Source organism: Malaclemys terrapin, chromosome 16, assembly GCF_027887155.1.
Source record: "Malaclemys terrapin pileata isolate rMalTer1 chromosome 16, rMalTer1.hap1, whole genome shotgun sequence".
Lineage (NCBI taxonomy): Eukaryota > Metazoa > Chordata > Testudines > Emydidae > Malaclemys > Malaclemys terrapin.
This window is the reverse complement of record NC_071520.1, coordinates 26,964,912-26,990,858: the sequence shown is the minus strand read 5'-3', so window position 1 is coordinate 26,990,858 and position 25,947 is coordinate 26,964,912. Positions and strand designations below refer to the sequence as shown.

The window sequence follows — 25,947 nt, the reverse complement described above, 5'->3', positions numbered from 1 at the left end:
AAGACGACGGTGCAGCGTGACTGATAGCCCTCGGCATCTTTCTGGGTGCTTGGCAGCAAATACGGGGCGGTGTATGACGATGGTCTTCAGGCCTATTGCACGAGCTGCTGCTCAGGGAAGACTCTGCTAACGTGCGATGACCCGACTTGTAATAGGCCGGCTAACAGTCATAATACACCATTTACTGCCAAAAGGCAAGCCCCACGGCTGCCAGCACCCAGATCGCCGATGAAGGCTACCAGTCTACTGCACCGTCTACCGCCAAAAGGCAGTTAGCAGCTGCTGCTGTGTAGCAATGCAGTCCCACGTCTGCCGGCACCAAGAGGACATATGGTGACGGTGAGCTCAGCTGTGCTGAGCGGGCTCCATGTTGTCTGCACAGGTAACCCAGGTAACCCAGGTAAAAAGGCGCGAATCTATTGTCTGCCGTTGCTGTGACGGGGGAGGGAGGGGCCTGACGACATGTACCCAGAACCGCCCGCGACACTGTTTTGCATCATCCGGGCATTGGGATCTCAACCCAGAATTCCAAGGGGCGGCAGAGACTGCGGGAACTGTGGGATAGCTGTGGGATAGCTACCCATAGTGCAATGCTCCGGAAGTCGACGCTAGCCTCGTACTGTGGACGCGGTCCGCCGACTAGAGCACCTAGAGCATTTTATTGTGTGGACACGCACAATCGGCTGTATACAACCGATTTCAATAAAACCGGCTTCTATAAATTCGAACTAATTTCGTAGTGTAGACATACCCTTAGAGACCTTAATGACAAGTTTCAGAGTAACAGCCGTGTTAGTCTGTATCCGCAAAAAGAAGAACAGGAGTACTTGTGGCACCTTAGAGACTAACAAATTTATTAGAGCATAAGCTTTCGTGGACTACAGAAGTGGGCTGTAGTCCACGAAAGCTTATGCTCTAATAAATTTGTTAGTCTCTAAGGTGCCACAAGTACTCCTGTTCTTTTTTTTAGAGACCTTAGACTAACAAGTCTCTAAGGTGCCACATGTACTCCTGTTCTTCTTTTTGCGGATACAGACTAACACGGCTGCTACTCTGAATCCTGTACATAAACTGTTTGTAAAGTCATTTGGGTTTCTTCAGGATGAAAGGCCCTGTATAAATGCAGCCCTGTTTTTCCTACTTTTACTTATACTCAGCTGGGTTTAAAAATAAATAAATAAATGAATCACTAAAGAACCCCCCTGTAGACTGACAAGCTTCAGAATAAATCACAGCCTTGGGGCAGTGGCACATGGTCACATGCTGGCTGGGTATCGGCTCTGTTGTAATTGCTCCAAAAATCTCAGATACTGCATTTAGTCTAAAGGCTGCAAGACACAGCGCTCTAGACTCCAACTGATTTGATTTAAATGTAAGTCAAGGGTGCACAGCAAAATATTAATTTTTTATCCTTATTATGAAACTGTGCTTGGGTTAGTAAATTGTCAAATCACTTGTGTAAAACTGGCTTAATTAGGTGTGACAGTGGAGTGAGCGAGCAGAGGGAACCCCACAACGTCCCTTTATTGCCTGTGCGTTTCTCTGCTATAGAATTCTGCATGTCTAATTAACCCATTGCTGCAATATGTAGGCACCAGGCTCTCCTGGACAAGGTTTTGAGGACAGTTCTACAGAAAGGTGAAGTCTCAGGAGTTGGAGTCATCCTTCTGGCTGGCAGAATGACTGAAAAGAAGCTGAAGTGGTTCTGTCATTCATTATTCACAGCAGGCCAGGCTCTCAGGAACACTTCACAGCAATTAACCTTATCAAGCAGTACTTAATCACACTATAATGTGGAGAGGGTCAGAAGTATTTGGTTGTATTGTACTAGCAGTTAAAGAAGCCAGCAATTCACCCACAGCTAGTAGATCAGTAAAGATATCATGCTGGAAATATCTGGTTGTGTGACAGCTTCACAAATTGAGTTAAGCCATTCACCCATCCCCTGCTCCCAGGGCATAACTGAGCTGAACAGTTCAGAGTAATCCTCCTCTCCAAGCATACACATTTCCAAATGGAGCAGGCGTCTTATGTCTCCCAGAGTGGTAGTCACCGCCTGATTAAATTAGGTAACAGAGTCAGCACTCCTGGGTCATAATTCACTGGGTGACCTTAGGCAAGCCACTTCTCTCTGAACCTGCCTTTCCAATTTGCAAAATGAGGATACAATCTAAGCCCCAAAACCCCTCTAAAGTAATATCTTTAAAGAACTCTGAAATCCTCAGATGAAAGGTGATTACATATTACTCATTTATCATCAAGGTAAGGACAGTGTGGGTGTGTGAAAACAGCAGGGACACTACTTTCTTTATGATCATTAGAATCCCGCTCCATATTTTGGGAAGCTGGTTATACCCATGTGGCCTACAGTCACCCTGGAAAGAGGCCAAATCCCTTTTGAAAAGCATGAGCCAGGCCTGTGTAGAACACACCAGGTGCACATCCACTACAAAACCAGGATTTCAAACGGCCTAAAAGCCAATTGCAAAGATTTTCCTGGAGCTCTCCATACTCCATTTGTACAATTGAGTGCTGAAGATAAATTTAATAGCATAAAATGGAACATGTGTAGCACTCCTGTCACATATCAATGTGTCTCTGAGGAAAATGACTTTACCGGAAACAATAACACTTAAATTGGGTTCATATTTCACCTGTGTGTGTTCTCCCACAGGGTTCAGACTCCATTTCTATGCTCTTTTCAAATAAAAGACTAATTGATTTTTATGTGGTAAATAAGTAAAACCTCTAATATTACTGTAGGTTAGGAACTAACTATTTTTGTCCAGGGGAAGAGGGAAAGCAAGTATTCATTTGCAAGGATCTCTTTCTCCATGCAATTTGATTGCAGACCTCTTCTTCACATGGGCAATGCCTCAGAACAGGTGGATATCCAAGTTTCATACATTCTTCTCCCTCTTCCACAATGCAGCAGCATACCCTCCAAACAAATGCTACACCCTCAGGCAGCAAGGGGAAAAAGCTTCCTCCTAGCCTGAAGCAACAGCATAGGACTAGAGTGATATCACAGAGGGCAGGTGGACAGCAACCCAAACTATACTTATCTACAGCCTTCTAGAACTCAAGTGTCACCTCTAACACACCCTGCCTGTACTGTCCTGAAGAGAATAAATATCCAATGTACATTTTTATCTGAAGTCTCTCATTAGGGAGATGCACCTTTCACCTGCCAAGAGGCTAGTCTTTAGTTATTGCAGGGAAAGAGCTGACTGGTTGTTAGAGCATAGGACTGGGAGTAAGGACACTTCTTTTTCCCCCGCCATCTCTGTGTGATCTTGGATAAGCCAATTTTCTGTGTTTAAGTTTCCTATTTGGAAAGCAGGAATGCTCTTACCAACTTCACTGGCCTGTTGGGAGGTGTTTTGGGATCCTAGGATGAAAGACACCAGAAAAATATTTCTCCTTCTGCATATTTATTGACCCCATTGTTTCCATACTCAGTCAGCCGGGGAGTGTGTGTTGATTTACTGAGTTTCTACTTTGAAGAGGGAGAATGTTCTTCTTAAAGAGCAGCCACTTGTTAACCACACTGTTTCAAATTTACCAGGATGCAGAGGGATTGCATCAGGATTCTCAGCTATTTCATGACTACTTTTTTAAAATTACTTGGTGTGATGATCACTCAGATAAAGTTTGGTGTGTTTGTGCAGCTCTGAACATTCAAAATAAGTTCAATTTCCTGCCTCGGGATAGAGAGGTTGTTTGATCAAGTGCCTCCTCCCATCCCAACACTGGGTACATTTTATTATGCTGACAACATGCTGGTTCCCCAGCAGACCTCAAGTTTGAAACCATGTCTGAATTCCCTGAAGTGTTGGATTTAGTACTACCTCTGCAAAAATACAAAACCTTCCAACAACAGACAAGTCTCCTTTCCTACCTGTTGCTAGGTCACTATATTTCCCTCCCCAGCACAACTGCCCTCCCCATTTAGCCTCTCTCACACAAGCTTCTGTTTTGTAAAGAGGAAAAGCAGACAACAGTCATTCCTGTTGCTCTGTTCTGGACTTTCCCCACACTTGGCATGCTGCCTCCATATTTTCTACTCAAGTTCTCTCATCCTCTATCCAGACTAACACATTATTTACTGACCAAACCAAAAGCTGAACAAACTGGGGTAACTGATGCATGGTCACCAAAAAGCAGCAGTTTGAAACTCCATGTCTTTTATGGAGCATTTGTACGGTACATGGAAGCAGTTCTCGCATTTTCACATTCTGTGGATAGCTCTGTTAAGGGCCAGGTAAACGCATCACATGCTGCATCTACACTAGCCAGCTTCACAGCCCTTAAATGAACACCAGCACAACTCCACCCCAGCGGTAGCAACAGCAGAAGCTTAGTATAACTAGGACTCTGGTGTTTTTACCACTCTGTTGCCCTGCCTACACTACAGCTTCCCAGTGGAGCTGAAACTGTGATGATTTATGTGTATGAAGTGTTTGCCAATTTGGACAAGGCACCACTCCCTTCCCTACCTCCCAACTCACCAATGATCCCCGCCTTTAGAAAACAACTGCTGCACATTTGGATCCTGTTTGCACTGTAGAAACCTCCAATTTGGGAATGAGGTTACAGGATGGTTGTTCCCTGACAGCTAAACTAGTTTGGTCTTGCAGCACAGACGGGACCAAACTGCATGTTCTAAAAGTATGCTGCAGCTTTGCAATGCCCAAGAACGCAGCACAGTTAAAACATAGTGCGGTCCTATTTGAACTGCAAGATTGAATTTTTTTAACCATTTCAGTGGACTACTCCTTTATAAGCAAGTCTCCCAGCACAGAAGCTGCAACAATGATGTAGCTATATCTGAGAGCCTGTTCCTCTTGTGCTGTAAGTGTCCCTGCGACAGAGTACTGTACTGGGAGCTAACAGGCGAGCCTGTGCTCTGATGCCTATTAGTTCCCCAGAAGAAGGCTGATTGCCCTCTTGCTCACCCAGCCCACCTCTCGATTAGATTATTAATGTCAGTTATCCCATTAGCCATTCAGCTCAAAACTGACAAGAAAGGTCGGATATAGAGGGACCTAGACAAATTAGAGGATTGGGCCAAAAAAAACCTGATGAGGTTCAACAAGGACAAGTGCAGAATCCTGCACTTAGGACAGAAGAATCCCATGCACTGCTACAGACTAGGGACCGAATGGCTAGGTAGCAGTTCTGCAGAAAAGGACCTAGGGGGTCACAGTGGACGAGAAGCTGGATATGAGTCAACAGTGTGCTCTTGTTGCCAAGAAGGCTAACGGCATTTTGGGCTGTATAAGTAGGGGCATTGCCAGCAGATCGAAGAACATGATCGTTCCCCTTTATTCGACATTGGTGAGGCCTCGTCTGGAATACTGTGTCCAGTTTTGGGCCCCACACTACAAGGAAGATGTGAAAAAATTGGAAAGAGTCCAGCGGAGGGCAACAAAAATGATTAGGGGTCTGGAGCACATGACTTATGAGGAGAGGCTGAGGGAACTGGGATTGTTTAGTCTCCAGAAGAGAAGAATGAGGGGGGATTTGATAGCAGCCTTCAACTACCTGAAGGGGGGTTCCAAAGAGGATGGAGCTCGGCTGTTCTCAGTGGTGGCAGATGACAGAACAAGGAGCAATGGTCTCAAGTTGCAGTGGGGGAGGTCCAGTGTTGCAGCATGTGTGGGGCCCACCTCTTGTCCTGATCTCCAATTTTGCAGCCAAAATAAAGGTGATAGGCTTTCTTAACCATAGTGGTTATACTGCGCTTTTGTGATACAAAAGTCACTTCACCACAAACATAGCAGAAGTTATCTGCACTGTTCACACAAGTACGAGGCATCTCTGCTCACTTTGGCTAAACAGAAATGTGTCCCTTTGCAAAATCAAACACTGACAAATAAGAGCACGACACTGTATGATTTCTAGAGCTGATATAGGGCAATTTGTTGAGTAGAGTGATGTAAGCTTCGTTATGATTGCATCATCCATGACTTCTAGGAATAACATGATGCAATTAATATCATGTATGACGCGATACCAGCTTCAGATTGCATCATTCATTGTTTTGCCTAAAAAGCAAGTACTGTCCAAACCCAGTCATAGATTTATTCATAGATCCAGTCAAAGATGTATTTTAGTCATTTCTGGTTTAAATTGAGATCCCTTCACTTTATAACTCACTTATCCTCCGCCATTCCCAAGTCAAGGGTCGTATATACTGACCCAATAGAATATCTTGAAAACTAGAGCCAATCAACAATTTTAAGCATCATTTTTGTTCTCAGTGACCCAGAATTAGTAAAGTTTCACTACATTTATTTCAGAAGCATTTTGGCTGTAGAGCAGTGTTAGTGTGCAACATGTCCATGGGCATTAGAAATCACTCCCCCATAGTCTGCATTACTGCTCTCTGTAGACAAGAAACCATTTCTGGTGTTTTCCCATTGTTTACTTGATAAACACGTTTCTAGGGATGTTTTATCGGTTAAAACCAAAGTCAGAAGCCCTACCTAGGCGGTATTTGTTCCATGGATGCACAGGGGATTTATTCATAGATTCTAAAGTCAGAAGGGCCCATGTGATCATCTAGTCTGACCTTCTGCATAACACAAGCCATAGGATTTACCCCAAATAATCCGTTTGAACTAGAGCAAAAAAAGATCTAATCTTGATTTAAAAATTGCAAGAGATGGAGTATCCACCACAACTCTTTGTAAACAGGGCTGTCAATCAATGCTAAATTAGTTTATACAGACCACTCTGTACAGTAATAAAAATGAGTAAAGACAAACTATACAAGAAGATAATGAATTAGCTGGAAGAGGTGGCAGGATAGCACCCAGATCCAATAATGGGCACATTAGAAATACAGAAAGACCTTTCCCATTGGCCTCTTCCATTTTGGAAATTCCTATGCAACACCAACCAGGCACAGAGTGTAGGTTTTTCCTTTTCTTCCAAGACTTTCCTTTCTTTTTTGCTCATCGCTTGGTCTCTCTCTCTCACCAACTCAACATTATTTGTAATTGGAAAGGAGGCCCGTTTTCAAGAATTCAGATCTTTCAAAACAAATGACACACCCCAGCATTGAAAACAAAAGTCTCTCTGTAGAGAAATTACAACATAGCACAGCAAAGGGCCTCAAAAAGGGAGTGGCCACTGGGAACTGGATGATTCTGTCCTAACTCATCCTCCAATCAGGCTAAGCTCTTCTGAAAGTGGTACTTAAAAAAATTTCAAATTAATCAAAAAGTCAGTGACAGATGAAAATGTCTGTGCAAGCTGTGCCAGAGCATTGCGTCTAGCTAGGCAAACAGTGAGGGCTCATCCTTAGAACTCACATGAACCCACTTTATTAAATACTAATGAAAGGCAGAGGGCTCTTAGCTATTTCTAGAATTTACTGTATTGTGCAATCTTTATGTTGTTTCATTTCCTTATGGCACTCCAGCTCTTCAGATAGGCAGTACCAGAATAGCCATAAGAGGCCTGACCAGATGATCCTGAGTCTAGGGTTCTACATAACCATGCATGGGTTGATTCCTATGTCTAGCCGCTTGGCATTCAAGGCTTGGAGTGCTGTAAAGGCAGTGTGATAGTTACTGTGATCACTAGTCAGGAAGACTCAATTTAATCATGGATTTCTACATAAAAGTGCATTCTTGTTGGCTGTTATAACCTTAATACATATTCTTCACCACTCATGAGATAGATGTGGGTTTCATTTTTAGAAGGTACACACTATACATTTTAAGTGATTTATTTTGAAAACTTTTCAGATTAGTTTTACAGCTATATCAGAAAACGAATGACCGTTTGGTTATTTCATTTACCAAACGTAATTGAAGCAGATATTTATGAAGTCATTGGGAGGTGAACTATCTCCAATTCAACAGGTTAATCATTAATATTTGGAGGATTTTCTTGCCATGCTCTATTAGAGGAGAACAGCACCAGACAGACATTTAAATTGTTTTATTTAACTAAAACAACAACGTTATGTATTCTGGATTTTTCTTCTTCAACAGCAAACATATAATATTTTAACAAAACAAGCATATGAATTTTTGAACATTCAAGTTTTTTAAAATCATGTTTGTTTTTATTAAAATTGTTTTTAACTAAAATAGTTAATGAAATTTAAAAAAAAAACAAAAACAAAAATTAAATTGACTACATCAGCCAGGTCAACATGAGAAACTTAAAATATTGGCTTCTGCTCTGTTGTCTTCACCTTCATTTTCCTGTTTGTTCAAAATCTGGAAACGAAAAACAAGCTTTCCTGCTTTTTCAGGTTCCAAACGATTTCTCAATTTGGAATGAATTAGTCCAAAGGAAGAAAATATTCTTTCTACACCAGCAGAAGCAGCTACTGCTGTTAAAAGTGAGATTATCTCTTCAACAGTCTCTGAATCCAAGTGCTTAAGTGACTTCCACCAGTTCACTGGTGTGACTTTATTTAAAACATCATCAGCAAACATATATTTCTTGAATGATTTTTATTCCCAAACTGGGTCTCTTTTACAGCCTGCTGCCATTTTAGGTTTTCCCTTCTAGTGAGAGAATGGTATGGTAGATCTCAAATCAATGAGGGCTACACTCAGAAAAACCCCAAGACTTCTGGAATATGCTGCTCAAACAATTTCACTTTTGTTTCTACTGCCTGCCCCTCCCTTCTCACTTTTATCTCCAGACTTCTTCTCCTTGTCCAGATCTATTCCGCCCGCAAAAATCTTCTACTGATTGAACTTTTTGAAACTTTGCACTTTTAGAGAGAGGTAAGGGATTGATTCTGTACACAAATTTGCAGAGGGACAATAGGATTGAGGTCTGTTATTTCTCACCTCTATATATTATTTATTTTAAAACATTTTTGCTGTTAACAAGCATGTTATCTTTGGAGACACAAATCCACAGTTTGAGAACTGCAAAACTAAGCATCTCTGATGGTATCTTTTAGACCAGGGCTTCTCAAACTGGGAGTTGGGACCCCTCAGGGGGTCATGAAGTTATTACATGGGGGGTCGCGAGCTGTCAGCCTCCACCCCAAGTCCCACTTTGCCTCCAGCATTTATAATCATGTTAAATATGTAAAAAAAGTGTTTTTAATTTATAAGGGGAGTCGCACACAGAGGCTTGCTATGTGAAAGGGGTCACCAGTACAAAAGTTTGAGAACCACTGTTCTAGACTGAGCACTGAGTCCCACTGGGCAGATAGAAAGATTAACCTAAATAATCTATACAGAAGCTCCTGGAACCCTATAAAATTGGGTCCCTAATCCATGAACTATTGGAACTCATTTACAAAACTTTTCTTAAACATTACATGAATATATTGTCTCATACTATAGAATTAGAATTTATAATCCCTATTTCATTATGAGATATCTTTGAGCTATAATGTATCTTAATTCAAACTATCTTTAGACAGGTTTTTTCCTCAAAAAGCATTTATAAAAAAAATCCAATTTAAATAAAAAATTCCGATTTTTTTTATTTTTTTAAATCATTGATTTTTATCCATCCTGAAACAAAGTGACTTCTGCGTCACTTCCAAAACCAATAACAGCATTATGTTTCTCAAGGGTGAATCTCTTAGGCAAGAACAAGGCTAGTTGGACTCCCCACAAATCAACTCTGATGCTCAACACTGTACAATAACTGTATAAACTCATGAGCCAAATCTAGTACTAACAGACCCCATTAATTTCCCATCTAAACAAACAAAAATAAGATGACCCTTCCCATTTCCTGACTCAAGATGAAAGAAAGCCTTCTCAGTGCATCCTGCAGATCTAGCCATGCAGAAGCGGAAGTTATAATGAGCAGCTGATAAGAAACAAATGAGATTCTCATAGGTAGTGCAGTACAAGAGCTTTTTTCACTGGGTAAACTTCTTGAATCCGAGCCTGGAGACCTGGCTCCTTGAACTGAAATGGAACTGGGGCGCCTTTCTTCCTCCTCTTAACTCCCCTATACAAGATCTCCCAAAAAGCATTCCTGCAATTTTGGCCTCAATTTTTCTGCTTATTTGCCAGTATCCATGGGAAACCTTTCACTCTTTGCTTTATCTGCAACTAGAGACAGCAGCACACAGAGCATGTATTTGCTTCACTGTAAAGTTATGCTTTGTTTGCTCTGGTGGTGTATAAACTACAGATAAACACCAAGAGCAATTCAGACCCCACATGCTGCATTTCTCCCAGCATGCAGCAAGATACTTCCAAATAGAACAATTTCAGGGAAGAAAAGACGCCCATAAAGTTAAAAAATGCAGCCATTCCGACCGTTATTTAATTTTAGTCAAGCAAAAAGTGTTTCACCCAACCACTGGGGACAGATCAGGAAGCTGTGGGACTGTCTCTTATTGTGTTAGTGCAGTGCCTAATGCTGTGGAGAGCACACAATTGGGAAGTAGAAGATCCAGGTTCCATTTCTGTATCCGCCCTCAACCCTCCAAGTAACCACAGGCAAGTCACTTCACTGCTCTGTGTCTCAGTTTCCCAACATTTACACTTTATCCACCTCCCCAGGAGAGATGTGAACATTAATTAAAGCTTGTAAAACACTCAAGATTCTCAGAAATGTGCTTCACAAGTGCAAAGTATTATTATCCTATCCCGAATAATTTAAATGGTTATCAGAAAACAAAAAAAACAGGGAAAGGCACACTATGGAGGGCCTCACTGAGTATTTTTGGTTCACTAATACTAATCACTATACAGGAGTTTAAAACTTTAAAGCCCTTAAACATTAACTAAGCAATTCTTATATCTTCGCTGGAAGGTGTTTTATCACTAGGGAAGCTGGGGCAAAAATATTAAATTATTTGCCCCAGGATCAGCGTCAGAGCCAAAATTAGTCTTAAGTTCAGACGACACCTCTAAGAGTTATGACATAATAATTGTTATACAGCACCCATTTTAAAAAACGATGCCAAACGACACCACTGAATAGGGATATGAGAGGCTATATGTTCATTAATAGTGATCATGTTTAAAAACAGCACACTTCTACTTCTAATTACTGTTTAAAAAAACCAACAGATTTTCTTAAATTAACATTCAACTGTATCAACTACCTTGTCTCATTATAATTTGCAATTAGAATAATTTATCAACCAAGAGAGGTGTTTCATGTCAAGTGGGCATAACTTGACATCCCAACTAATTATGTTTATGTATGTATGTATGTATGTATATATATATATATATATATATTTTCACAAATAGAAGTGTCTGTATTATCATAGAATCATAGAATATCAGGGTTGGAAGGGACCTCAGAAGGTCATCTAGTCCAACCCCCTGCTCAAAGCAGGACCAATCCCCAGACAGATTTTTACCCCAGTTCCCTAAATGGCCCCCTCAAGGATTGAACTCACAACCCTGGGTTTAGCAGGCCAATGCTCAAACCACGGAGCTATCCCTCCCCCCTCCTAATGTGGATGGGCTTGATCTGCTATAGCATCTTTTATCTGAGAATCTCAAAACACTTTACAAACATGAATTCTAACCTACTTAGAAGACATTGTGAAGGTTACGGTACAGGTATTACAGATGAGTCATACTGAATGAGTGCCAAAGATAGACATAGAACCTAGAAGGCTCATGTTTTAGACCCCTACTCCAACCACTCCCTCATAGACCTGACAGAGGCTCAGAGAGTGGGGAGGAAACACCAATAATGATAATCAGAAACTAAAGAAAATGACAATGAGATGCATCCTCCCTACAGGAGTCATTCAGCAGAGAACAGACTAAACCCCATCTGCTCAGTATGCAATTAGGAGATGAAAACTTAAAACAGCAGGGGACTGAGAACACACTTGGCATGGCACATCTTGTTATTAACTCAAATCTGTATCTCCCGCCCCTTCAAATGGCAATCCTTGCTCTTAATTTTAGATATCTCTATTCTGTGTGGGAGGATGTTACTTTTGATTGTAGAGGGAAAATGTGTTGAAGTGTCAGGAATATTATAAGTTGCACCAACTAAAACATGCATACACTAAAATTAAGACTTCTATTTTGTGTCACTGGTTCTCTGCCTCGTCAGTGGCTTGAATTTATACAAACTCACTGCCCTCCATGGACAAGGATTAAGGGCACTGATTATTCAGCACTCTTCACTAAAGAAAAATTTCCATTAATTTCAAGAAGACCAAAAGTCAGGTTTGTGTAGTCGAGAGTCTGCGGTATAGTGCTTAGAATACTCTGGAATCCCAACCCTCAATTTGGATTGCTGTTTCTGATTCTGCCACTGACTCCCCGGGTGACATTTAATCTATTTTCCACACAAAGATTTCCATAAATGGGGGTAACAAAATCTATTTTACAGGGGAGTTGAAGCTTATTTATAACATGCTTTGATATCTCCAGATGAGAGAGACTTTGAATTTCTCCAGTGCCTTTTATCCAAAGAGTCTCATCTGGGGACCTCAAAATGCTTAATGAACAAGCTTCCAAAAATCTCTGTGAAGTAAGGTTTTATTGTCCCATTTTACACATAGGAAATGGAGACTTAAAGTGGCTAAAAGACTGGACTAAAATAATGTAATAGGGTCAATGGCAGAAGTAGAAAGAGAAAGTAGTTGTTCTGGCCCCCAGGCTCCTGTTCCAATCAACAGACCCCTCTGCCAGTATTTTCTCTTTTGCATTTCTATTTGTGTCTTAGAAAAGTCTAAGAATGTGTGGTGTTTAAAATGTACAATACAATCTCATTGAGGTGCTGCTTCTTGTTGATACTAGAGTGATGTGCTTACTGAATCAAATCCATGGAGATATGAATCCTCCTTTGACAGACCATTGCATTACAGAATTGTAATCGCAAAACGAAACATTTGCTATAAAGAGAATAAATTCACCAGCAGCACATAAAGCAAGGGGAGAAGAGCATGCAAACAGCCAGATCATTTGTACTTACGTAATAAAACAGGTTTCTTGACTGGCACAGACACTTGCTGAACTGGAGTCACATCCTAACATTTGTAACAAATTTCTCTTTAAGAAAGGAGTCATGCATCACATGGAAATTCAGTTTCTGACAGCTTAAGTAGGAGACGGCCATTGTGGCAACAATGCTCTGTCAAACGTAGAGATCCCAGAGCCTAGCAGGCAGAAAGTATGAGTAACAGGGTCCCCCTTTGTTCTAAGGTCAACAGTTTTCTAGAATCTCCAGAATGTCTCCTTCCTCTGCCACCTGCAGATCTCTGACTCAGGAATTTGCACGGCAGTAGCCAGACATTACATTTTCCCCCACAGCAGTCCCAAAGCAGAGCAATCCCTTACTTCAAAGAGGATTACTCTTTAAAACGTATCAATTTAAACACAGGAGTGGGTGCCTTCTCCTGGTACTTCAACTAAGCCTCTTCTTGCTAAGCCTTCCGGATCCTTTGGGGTCTGACTTCTGGGGAGTGTTTTGCTGGTGTTGAAAGAGGCAAGCTGTCAAAATCTTGATAAATAAACGCAGCAAGCTGGGATGTCACAGTTTGCTGCGAACGTTTAAAAAAACAAAACAAAACCCACAAAGCTAGTGTGATAAGCGGTGTACAGAGCAGCACCCCTGAAAAGTGTTCAGTATTATGTTTAGCATCATTATTAAAACACTGGTGAGGTTTTATTAGGCAGTAATTTGTGTTTGTGGGTTTGTCTTGGTTGATCTGCTACAAAGGTTAACATTTATTGGAACTCACAGTTCAGATCTTTTCTTTGAGCACTTATCTTACCTCTCCAAAGTCCCTCCTCTCCTGCTTTCTCTATTACTGACTGCCACCACTATCCTCCTTGTCACTCAGGCCCATAAACTAACCGTCATCTTTCATCAATCCCCTAATCAGACCCACATAATCAGCCTCTTTCTTATATAACATCTCTAAACTCTCGCCGTTCTTCTCTGTCCACGCAGCCAAAATTCTCAGCCAAGCTCTATTTGTACTGCTATTATTGATAAAATGGACTCAGAATGAGAAAAGAGCATTTATTGATTACCCTGCAGATATACAATATAGCACAAACAAAGGGCAGACAACTATGAACACCTAGCTATATTTAGATTGATGAATGCTGAAAATGAGCGCTTTGGCTGCTCTGAAAATGTGAATGAAGAAGTGGATGTTTTTCCTATGATTAGCTGGCAGGCCCAAGTAGAGCAAAACAGCTTCACAACACCCCATGAATCAGCCAATATTATAATAATTTTACAGATGGGGAAACTGAGGCAGATAGCGGTTAAATGACTGTCTAAGGTCATATAGCAAGTCATTAGCAGAGCCAGAAATACAACACAAGAGACTTGGCTCCCAGTCTTCTATTTGAATGACTTGAGCACGTTACCTTCATGTTTAAATAAGTTCTGAAGACTACATATTAAATTACCAGCCCCATTTATGATCATTACTGATTAGATGACCCTCAGTAACTAAACATTTACTTCTGTTATGCATTGAAACCTTGAAGAGTGTTTTAGATTCGATGTTTTTCTAAAAGATGTGCTCCAGTAGCTATTTTGGGGAGTTCCATGGTATGCGCTATACAGGAAGTCAGATTATCACAATGACCCTTTCTGGCCTTAGCACGTATGAACCACTCTGAAAAATATTTAATAAAAGAAATAATCACACAACTTCCATTTTGAGCACCAAAGGAGTTACTGAAAGTCCTACATTCAGAGTCCGTGCTTCAACACAAAGCCTTTCCAATAGCAAACCTACCAGAAGTGATATCTGAAAGCCTATATTTTCCTTAAGAGTTTCCAAATTTTAATTCCCTAGAAATTCTGACAATACCATAAAACTCCAGTTTGCATTTCAAAAATTAAGATGCTTCTGTTGACTGGAATACAAAGAGCCAATTTTATTTCCTTAGAGACAACTGTTTGTCTTTATAATAAAAATTTTATAATAATTTTAAAGGTTTTCTGCCCAGACCGAAAGAAAACAAATAAAAACCTGCAGTACACTTACGCAGTTTTCAAACACTTTAGTACCTTTGTCTTTTAGTTCTGAGAAGACTGTCAGTGGCACTGAGATCGAAGTGACCAGTGAACAGAAAAGGAAAATTATAAAACCACCAATTTTTGTGTACAAAGAAAAAAATATGCAATGAATACCGTCCAACACCTCTCAATATTTCTTTCACACAATCGCAGCTTTTCCACTATTTCCTAAGTCTGCTATGGCGCACTTCCTCTGCCCAAGAGAAGGTTGAGGCCGGATGCTAATGAATCCTGCCAAATGCACAAATTACTTACAAGAGAAAATTTGCTCTGGGAAACATAGATTATGTCTTAAGGCACCTATATCAGAGCTTTGTCTTATATTATTTGTAAGGGAGATGCTGCACTTGGCTTGGTAAGTATGGAGTTCATTTGTAGTGTACAGAATGTAGATACATGTCTCCATTTCTAAGTGTGAATTCCTGGGTTTGAACCTTCAACAAGCTATACTCCACCGTTTACAAGGTAAAACTTTCCACATGCAGCTCTCTAACATCACTATACTTTGATTAATGCAATAAATCCTCCCCACTGCCCTCTGCAAATTCCTTATATCAGAACTTTCTACTGCATGCACTTCCCTTTCCACTTTCGCAGGCAGTGGGGCCTGATCCTGCAAAGGGAGGCACACCCTAAACTCTCACTGAAGTCAATGGACATGGAAGGTACATTCCTACGCAATCAAGCACACAATCAAAGAAGGGAGAAGCGTCCTTTGTCCCAGTACCTAATCCCGGTGATTCATGTTGTGGCTAGGAACATCCTAAATACAATCCAAAATCCTGCGCTATTTTTGCTAAAGAATATTGCTTAAATAGTTCTAAAATGGGGGGGGGGGGGAGAAGCAGTACAAAACTAAAATTTAACTTCAATTACACTTTGAATTTTAGAGGGCTGAGGCAAAGGGCTACAGAAGAAAGCATCTACAGTTCATTTACCAACCTTAAGCGAGGTACTGTTCCCAATCAATCTCATGATGGTGGAAGGTGACATTCAGATAAAGTGTACAGTACAAGACACGTGATAGCTGTAGTCTGCTTCACTGTTTACAGGTAACATATTGATTTGTAAAAGTTTCTGATCCACTAAACTGCATATCAGAATGTGTGTTCTTGTCACACTTTCCCCTGTCAAGCGGTTGATTTGACATGATTTTTTAAAAGAGCAATGATTTAAATTATTGCAATGCAACTGAAAAATAAGTTTAACTAAGCTAAAAGCCTGTTCTGTTCACAGAAGAAAGAAAAGCAATCGCTTCTCTCCCCTTCAGGTTTCCTCACGTGAAACGTGGCAGCTGTTTAAACAGCACAAAGCAATGAAGCACACACTTTAAGGTACGAGACAAAATTAGAAGTTTGATTTGGAATCCATTCCCTGCAGAAAATATAACTCAGCACAAACCTGGACACTTTTAGAATTATGGGGAAGATGCACTTCTTTGTCCAGCCTTTCCCCACGTGATTAAATCCTGGTTTTCTAGCAGACTGGTAAAACTGTAAAATAGTATGTAATTTAGTGCCTCAAGGCCTTGAATAGCTCATCTTAAGCCTCCAAGTCATCCAGACACAAGTGAGGAGTCTCAAATAAATAAAAACACAATTTTGTCATGGTGACTTCCTTGTTTTTTCATCTGCATAGGCCATGTTTGCCCAACTCTGGGAACATGGTTAGTGTTGCTGACTCTGCAGAACACAAACATCAGATATTTTCCATAAACAACATCAATTTTTTTCTGTTTAATTTTCTGAGTTAAAAATAACTACTACTACTACTATTCAGCAGGCGTGGATTTCCTGATAGTGCAGGTGCTTGGCTTGAGAATGAAGTCTACTGTATCACTGTGTCTTGAACATCCCTAGAGCAGATAAGGATGTAGAGACAACTTCAAAGGATAAGTGGGGGTACTTCAGTCTCCAGGCTTAATCAATCATTCTTCAGCTGGTGATCAGGCACTCAGTTTTACTAATTTTACATGCACCATGTTCACTAGACATTCACCTAAAGCCAGGCTTTAAAAAAAAAAAATCTTATTTAAAAGGCACAAACTTTGTGATCAGTTTGTTGTGCTAATTAAAAGGTGATGATGGAAAGGTTAGTCTATTATCTGAAATCTGTGCAGGGAACTTCATCAGGTGGAATTAACCAGCCTTGAGAGTCAGAACATCTTAGGCCTTGTCTACACTGGCACTTTACAGCGCTGCAACTTTCTCGCTCAGGGGTGAAAACAAAACAACACCCCCCTGAGCGCAGCAAGTTTCAGCATTGTAAAGCGCCAGTGTAGACAGTGGACCATGCTCCCAACGCTGGGAGCTATGCACCTCGTGGAGGTAGGTTTTTTAGAGCGCTAGGAGAGCTCCCAGCACTGTGCCATGACTACCACAAGCCATGTTAAAGCGCTGCTGAAGCTTTAACTAGCCTTAATTTTTAACTGGAATCTACTGAAAAGGTATTTTCTGTCTCTTGACATATTCTCCTCTCAATACATAGGGCCAGAATATCAGAACAATAACATTTGCTAAAAAAAATACACACACACACACACACACACACACACACACACAGTTTAGTGTGTGTATGACAACTGGCTATCTATTTTCAATAAGCACAAATTACCACCACAGAATTGCTCCCTCACTAAATATGATCACAGATTTTCAAAATCTTAATAATACAATGGTAAATTTAAAAATATATATATATAACCGAACAGAGTAAAAAGTGAAAAATATTTAAATCTAGATTACTTTAACAACTTTATGCTGATTTACTTTTTGCATTTCTCTTAGTTTGGACAGTGAAAGCAGACTGGTTAGTTTTACATTCTGGTTCTCATGCATTAGCACAAAGCTCTCCTCTGAGTTCACAACATTTATACACAGCCAATTTACAATTCACTCTTCTTCATGGAAATTATTTACCCATTAACAATCGTTAAGGTAATCAAAAGAAAGGAGTCCATTTCATTGCACTGCATATGTCACAAAATGGTATGTCTAGCCAGTTACACTATTTCTCATGCATAGTCAGTTTCCCCTTTACTTTATGAGTCTTTTACATAGCAACACCTGAAAAGAACATTTTTAAAATATATAAATTAAAATATAAAAAGGTGGCTGTAAAACCACAAAAAATGGCAGGGCACGTCAGGAATAGGTGAAATTCATTTTCTTGATTTTACTAGATTTCAAGTTAACATGTTCCCTTTAAATTAAAAACATTTTAATTTATATGTTTTGAAGAATTTCCCACCCCTCCTTTTAATCAATATCTAAAAACGGGAATCCAAATTGACTTTCTCCCTTAAACATTCCCAGTAGCATCTGAAAAGCCAAAAGCTTCAAGCAGACATGCATCTTCTCAAAAAACACATTTCTATTCCACAGCATGATTACCTTATGTCCCTGTCTCCAACGTGGAAGACTACAGACACGGGCAATAAGCGTTAGCACAATATCTTATTAAAAAGGTGGAAGGCAAGACTGAAGTTCTAGTAGCACGTCTAAATAAATTCAGGAAGTACTATCACCAAACTGAAATCACCGGAACAAAGTTAAAGTGTTACTGTAAAATAATGAAAGATGCTGACTAATCATTTCTTGTACTTGCAAGAGAAAAATGCAAACAAATAGCTGGCTACTTTTCTTATGGAACAGGAAAAGAAAAAGAGGTAGAAACTTTTATTCTGTCCTTTACAAATTATTTGGCTTTGCCGTTAATTGTTGCTGCTAACTTTGGGCCCAATCCCAAGAGGTATTGATCATTTGCAACTTCCACTGAAGTCTACGGAGGCAGGAAGAGCTCGGATTCTCTCAGAATCAAGTCCTTTTATTTTTAATTCTCATCATATACTGAAGCTAACCCTATTTGTTCCATTTGCAACCCCTATTAGAATGCAATGAAGATCTCTCTTTGTCCAGAACTTTAATTACATACAGGGATACAAGCTTTGCCTCTATAATGCCAAGTCCCCAAAATTTTCTACAGATACTTTAAAGTTTTGCTGTTTCATTTAAACAAAAGTAATTTAGATACAACGAACAAAACAGAAAGTAAATAAATACTGAAAGTAAAAGAAAAAGCTTTACTGTTCATATGCTCCCCCCACAGGTTCTGCTCCAACATTACTATATTTTCCATCACACCACAAAAGCGATGGTCACCAGAGCTTATGAGATAGCGCAATAACAGTCCTTTTTTTGATGTTTGTCACAATGCAGCCTGACAATTATAGCTTTGGAAGGGATTTTTAAGGCCAGTCACTCCCTAGGTTAAGTCATTTCAGAACTGTTTTAGGCCCCACTGGTACCTTCTGTCTTAAATATACTAAAATTACCATGCAAGTCACCAGTTTTTAAACCTGCATTTACCTCTCTCCCCCAAGCCCCCTTTCTCTGCTTCTGTAGTTTATTTATATCAAATGTGGAGTATAGGGAGGGGACATGGCCTTCCTCTGGACCTGAGGGGGAGAAACCACCATGTGCTCCCTGGTGGGCAGAGCCAGGCCAGCCACGCCCAAAGCAGAGGGGCAGACAGGAAGTATAAAAGGTAGGCCCTGCAGCTCAGTTGGCCTGGAGCTGGCGAGGAAGATAGATGCTCCCCACTGGGGTTTGTGCCTAAGTGGGACCTCTACAGCACAGAGGACTTGAAGGGACTGCTACGGATGCTGAGGAGCTGCTGGGACTGTTGCTAGCTGTATACCCTGAGGAGGTAAGAGGACACTCATAGAATGAAGGTACCCAGTCAGTGGGTTATAAGAAGTAGCCCTGGAACACCAGACAGTAGTCTGGTTGTAGTGCCAAAGTACTGGTTTGTGTGTCTTGGTGGGATCCCTGCTGACCCCGTGGCAGAGATTGGTCACTGTCAGGGCTCTGGGCTGGGACCTGGTGGAGTAGGGTGGGCCCAGCTCCCCTTATCCTTCCTGCAGCCACCCCACCCTGGGAATGCTGCCTACCCACCTTGGGCCAAGAGGCCAATGTTTTCTGCTGTCTGCCTGAGTTAAGATGTCCGGTGAGAGACCATTTGGTGCTCTGCCCTGCCAGAGGGTCAGAGCCCCTAACCACTTGGTGCTCTGCCCTGCTGGAGGGCCAGAGCCCTAGATTCTCTGCTGCCTAGCTCTAGAAGGCCAGGACCTCCGAGGCTGCTAAATCCCCTTTAAGCTGGCTTTTCCAGAGGTGTGGCAGCAAGAGGGTGTGGCCTCCCTATGGGTCTGGTGCGGAGGGATGGACACTTTCCTCTATATGGAAAAACTGAGGTTCCAGGCTACTCAGTTAAAACATTTCTCAGGTTTACTCCACTCTTCTCCCACCCTCTCTCTTTAAACCATTCCTCATGTGGAGTCTGACATTGATGCCTTCTGGAACAGTATATGGCCATAGTTGGGACCATGCAGTAGGTAGCTATTTGACATTACTGGGCATAGCTATCCATCCACCTTAAACACACTGCAGGGGGAGTTTTCCTATCCAGAGCACTTGTGCAAGTGTATAGTCAGTCTTGTACCGTACATGTGTCTGTGTTATGTTACCACTTCCTGCCTCACAACATGTTGTTGAACCCTCTTCTCCAAATTGCTGTTAGCCCACCTAATGTCATCGCTCACCCCTCTGCATCCCCTCCCAACTCCAGAGGATGATCCATGTTCCCTAACAGGTTCTCATGGTTTCCCCTGTTCCCTCCCCAAGTCTCTGCAAGATCATAACTGGAAGAACTGATGACAGACACACGACTGCTCAACCACGCCAGCCCCTTTATACCCTTGTCTCCCCCTAGTCCGACACGGATTCCCCCCACCCAACTTCCCCTACAACTCCCATATGCCTAGGCTTTAATAGGTTCCCCCTTTGAACTAATGCTACAATGTACCACGGCTGTCCCCTGAGTCCCCCCAGCCCACACCACATCTCATTAGCTGCCCTGGAGCCCCCCAGATACCCTCAACCCAACATCCTGGTCCATCAACCAACCTCTACAGGCACCTCCCCCCGCAGGGAGCCCCCTGTTGTCCTAGACATCCATAACCCCACCCCAGCGCCCCCGCCTCTTGGCGCTTCCTGTTGCCCCAGACACCCCCCAGCCCCTCTCCAGGGCCCAGCATTACCCCCGCGGGTCCCCCCGCACCTGTAGGCCAGGCTCATGCACTCGAAGAGCTTGGTGAGGGAGGCGTCGATGCTGAGGCGCCCCCCGGCGCCGCCGCCGCCCCGCGCCGCCCCGAAGCGGTAGGTCTGGCACGTCTGCTCGTTGACCGTGTCGAAGTCGTAGCCCTTCTTGGGCGGGTGCTCGCTGTGCGGCGACGAGACCATGAAGTGGCCCGAGTGGATGATCTGGGGCCCCGCGGGCTGCCCCCGCCGCGGCCCGGGCCGCCGCCCCGCCGGGGAGCCCCCATCGTCCGTGTCCGAGGAGTCCTCGTCCGGCTCCGCCCGCCGCGACACGGGCCCCGCCGCCCCGGGGAGCCGGCCCGGCCGCATGAACACGTCGGCGGCCATGGCCCGAGCCTCCCGCTGCTGCTGCGGCCGCGGACCCCTCCCGACTCCTGGCCGCCCCGCCCCGCCCCCGTCTGGCACCGCCCCTTAAAGGAGCCGGGGCCCGCGGCCTGCGCAGGGGCAGGGGCAGCTGGTGGCGGGGCGGGAAGCCCTGGACCAGGACTAGCACCTGTCTGAGGGAGGCCAGGCAGCCACCCCAACGGCCCTACCCGTGCTCCCTGGCAGAGCACCCCAGCCTCTAGGCCCCTGCCCCTCTCTTCCCCCCACCAACCACCCTTACACCCCACCTTCCTCAGCACTGCATCCCCCCTGACCTTCAACCCCACCCCTGGAATGCATGCACCCCACAAACTCTTCCAGGGGCTCCCCCAAACCTCCCCTTGCACTGGTAAAGCCTTTCCTTAATTCCTGCACTGTAATCCACCCAAACCAACCCTGTCCACTGCAGGCCTTGGTGCCCCTCCCTGCTACCATACAGCCACTCCAATTCCCTAAACACCCATCCACCTATCTACGCTATAATCCCCCTGGCACCTTCTCACATCCCCTCCACTACCTAGACCAGAATCACCCAGCACCTCCGAAGAACACCCGCCACACACACAGGCAGGCAATGCTCCTACTCATTACATTATGGTCACATTTGGGAACCGCCATCAAGGATCAGGGTTCCATTGTGCTAGGTGCTGTACAGACAAACAAAAGAGAACTCTTTGGGGCAGGAACTTGCAATCTACAGGTCAGACAGGATGATGCAGGGTAGTCCCCTGCTCCCACTGAACACCCCAAAGAACAAGACAGCCTCCGGAGGCTGAGGAAACTCCTTCACTGGAGGTTTTCGAAAGGAGGCAGGATAGCCAGCTGTCTTAGATGACTAGACATAACAAATCCTGCATCGCGGCAAGATGACCCTTCTGGTCCCTTTCTAACCCAATGGTTCTATGATGCTAAGGCCTGTACTGCCATCCCTCAAACAACTCAGGTGAGGTCTGGCACATCCTCCAAATACACTACAGTGGCTCCTGCCACACCAACTCCCCACATACTAGCACTGCAATCATCTCACTATGCCCTGCATGGCTTTGTTACAATGCAGCACTCCGTTTCAAACCAAAAGGCAGCATTTTCACTTCCCCTCGATATGTACAGTGTGGGGCCAAGAGAACTTTCTCCACTGACCTCCTTCCTCTCCCTAGCTACACAGGGCTGCAAGGCAGTTACATTATCACTTAATCACAGAGTGACAACTGGGTTATTTACAGTGAAGATGGGAGATGTGTCTCTTCCATACACGCAGAGAGAATCGAGAAGTTTCTGGCTCAGCTGTGACTAACACCCTGCTGCTGCAACAACCCCTCCCTCTGCACTCCTATCCCATTAGTGATCATGCAATGCCACCCCAGAGCTGCCTGCAGCCTTGAAATGCTCTAGCCCAGTGGTTCTCAAGCAGGGGTAAGCAGAGGTCTTCCAGGGGGTACATCAATGCATCTAGATATTTGCCTAGTTTTACAACAGGCTACATAGAAGATCAGAGTTGGAAGAGACCTCAGGAGGTCATCTAGTCCAGTGGTTTTCAAACTTTTTCTGGCGACCCAGTTGAAGAAAATTGTTTACCCGCGACCCAACGGAGCTGGAGATGTGGGGTTTGGGGTGTGGGAGGGGGATCTGGGCTGGGGCAGGGGGTTGGGGTGCAGGAGGGGGTCAGGGCTCTGGGCTTGGGGTGCAGGCTCTGGGGTGGGGCTGGGGATGAGGGGTTTGGGGTGCAGGGACTCTGGGTTTGGGGGGGCTCAGGGCTGGGGCATAGGCTTACCTCTGGTGGCTCCCGGTCAGCGTTGCAGCTGGGGTGCAGAGGCAGGCTTCCTGTCTATCCAGGCACCGCGGATCCCGCTGTGCCCCAGAAGCGGCCAGCAGCAGGTCTGGCTCCTAGGTGGGAGGCACGCAAACAGCTCCACGTGGCTCTCGCCCACAGGCACCACCTCCCCATCACCCAATGGGAGTGCAGAGCCGGTGCTCAATGCAGGGGCAGCACGCAGAGCCCCGTGGCCCCTTGCCTAGAAGCCAGACCCGCTGCTGGCTGCTTCCAGCGCGCAGTGCGGTGTCAGAACAGGTAGGCACTAGCCTGCCTTAGCTGGGCAGCACCGCTGATGGGACTTTTAACATTCCGGTTGGCGGTGCTGACCAGAACCGCTAGAGTCCCTGGGTGCTGAGCCAGGCGACCCAGTGCCTTACATGCTGCGACCCAGTAAGGGGTTGCAACCAAACTTTGAAAAACACTGATCTAGTCCAACCCCCTGCTCAAAGCAGGACCAACCCTAGAAAACACAAGCAAAGTCAGTACAAACTAAAATTTCATAGACAATGACTCTATACTGCTCTACATAATATATACTGAAATGTAAGTACAATATTTATATTCCAATAATTTTATTATATGCTAAAAATGAGAAAGTAAGCAATTTTTCAGTAACAGTGACACTTTTGTATTTTTAAGTCTGATTTTTGTAAGCAAGTGGTTAAGTGAGATGAAACTGGGGGTATGCAAGATGAATCAGACTCCTGAGAGGGTACGTCTGGAAAGGTTGAGAACACTGCTCTAGCCAATCCTGTTTATAATGAAGAGGGCATCATCCTTGCTATAGGGCTCTGGCTGCCTGTGATTGCCCTTCCTGCTATAGCCCATTGCAAATGGAACAGAACTGCTCTCTACTCCTCCTAGTGGACACCAATTTAAAAATCAAATCAAGTTTAAACTGCCTTTTCTTTGGAGTCTGGACAGCATCATTGATTAGACTGGGGAATTCTTATTTTTTTATTTTATAGAACAGTTTACAGTGGGTGGAAAAAGCTAGACAAAAAAGCACAGATCAAAGTCCCTGGCCCAAAGTGTATAGGGAACTGGGGATAATGAGTACCTCACATAAGGTGAATAGGCTCTGGCCCTTAAGGTGAAAACTGTCACAGGATGACTAAAAACTGGCACCCACTACATTTCTTGCTAGACTTTCCTGGGAAAAGTGGCGGACACCTCAGTGAGTACAGAAAAACTTCAAAAACAGACTCCAACTGAGCTGGAATTGATATGCAAACTAGATACAATCAACTCAGGATTGAATAAGGACTGGGAATGGCTGAGCCATTACAAACATTGAATCTATCTCCCTTTGTAAGTATTCTCACACTTCTTATCAAACTGTCTGTACTGGGCTAGCTTGATTATCACTTCAAAAGTTTTTTTTCTCTTACTTAATTGGCCTCTCAGAGTTGGTAAAGACAACTCCCACCTGTTCATGCTGTGTGTGTGTGTGTGTGTGTGTGTGTATATATGTATGTTCCACTCTATATGCATCCGAAGAAGTGGGCTGTAGTCCACGAAAGCTTATGCTCTAATAAATCTGTTAGTCCCTAAGGTGCCACAAGTACTCCTGTTCTTTTTGCGGATACAGACTAACACGGCTGCTACTCTGAAACCTCAGTGACTAGGACAGTTAAAAGAGGACTGCACAAGACACAAGAAAAATGTGCAAGAGGAGAAAGAAAAACCCAGCACTGGTCATGGGGTGGTAGTCTACCTGAGACAATAGGTCTTTTCTAGGATTCTGCTGCCAATTATTTCTGGGCCCATGTTAAAAACACAAAATATAAGCAACCGAAATGGGGGAAAGGCCCACTAGCCCCACACCACCAGTTAGCTGTCCAAAATGTAATCTTGTTTGGACATTGTCAGGCTAAAAATCACATGGGTTATTTCTTTTTACATATTTTTACCTGGACAGTTAATACCTTTCTCTATTAAAAGGTAATACTTTAACAATCCAGGTTGAATAAAATAAACAAGTATAAATGGTGAACAGCAAATGGGACTTTAGTCGAGACTGGTCAATTTTACTTTGATTCTCATATTCATATCTGTATTTACATATATCCATAGTCAACCATACACAATTAGAGCACAGTCCTACTAACACTCATTCATGTAGGTCACCCACTACAATTCCCCCCTTCCCCCCCATGCACTTTGTCTTAACTTCCCCTCTCCCAGTTTTAGTCTCCACAGACAGCACAGCTATGTCAGTGAGGGGGTGTGAGGAGGTACAATTTGCAATCACCACCACTGTGTCAACAAAAGTCTACAGTGTAAACAGTTATACGGGCAAAACTGCATTTTTTCTGGTATAGCTTATTTTGCTCAAAGGGACTTCTCTCTCACACTTCACTCCATCCTTTATGCCTGGAATAGTTTTCTTTGTTGTACAACAAGCCTAAATTCTCTTCATGCAAATCCCCCTTTTACACACACCTGTGAAGCCTGAGATAAATGCACTAAAAATATGAGCACTGTATTAAAATAAAACTCCCATCAGCACAACTTTGTGAGTGAATTACTATCAGGCCATTCAATGTGTAAATATGCTTGATCTATAAAGTCTAATTTAGAATGTAAGATCTTTGGGGCAGGGATAACGTGACCATTTTTTCAAGATAAAAAAACAGC

The 25,947-nt window shown here is 43.2% G+C and overlaps 1 protein-coding gene across 1 annotated transcript in view; it reads right to left on the bottom strand.

Annotated features, from left to right (window-relative positions):
* Positions 1 to 21,458, bottom strand: part of MLXIP (MLX interacting protein) — a 70,383-nt gene extending 48,925 nt beyond the window's left edge. The window contains exon 1 of the mRNA XM_054006696.1: positions 21,094 to 21,458. Within this exon, the coding sequence (XP_053862671.1) occupies positions 21,094 to 21,458 (365 nt within the window). The remainder of the gene's footprint in view (positions 1 to 21,093) is intronic.
* Between the last annotated feature and the right edge of the window lie 4,489 nt (positions 21,459 to 25,947).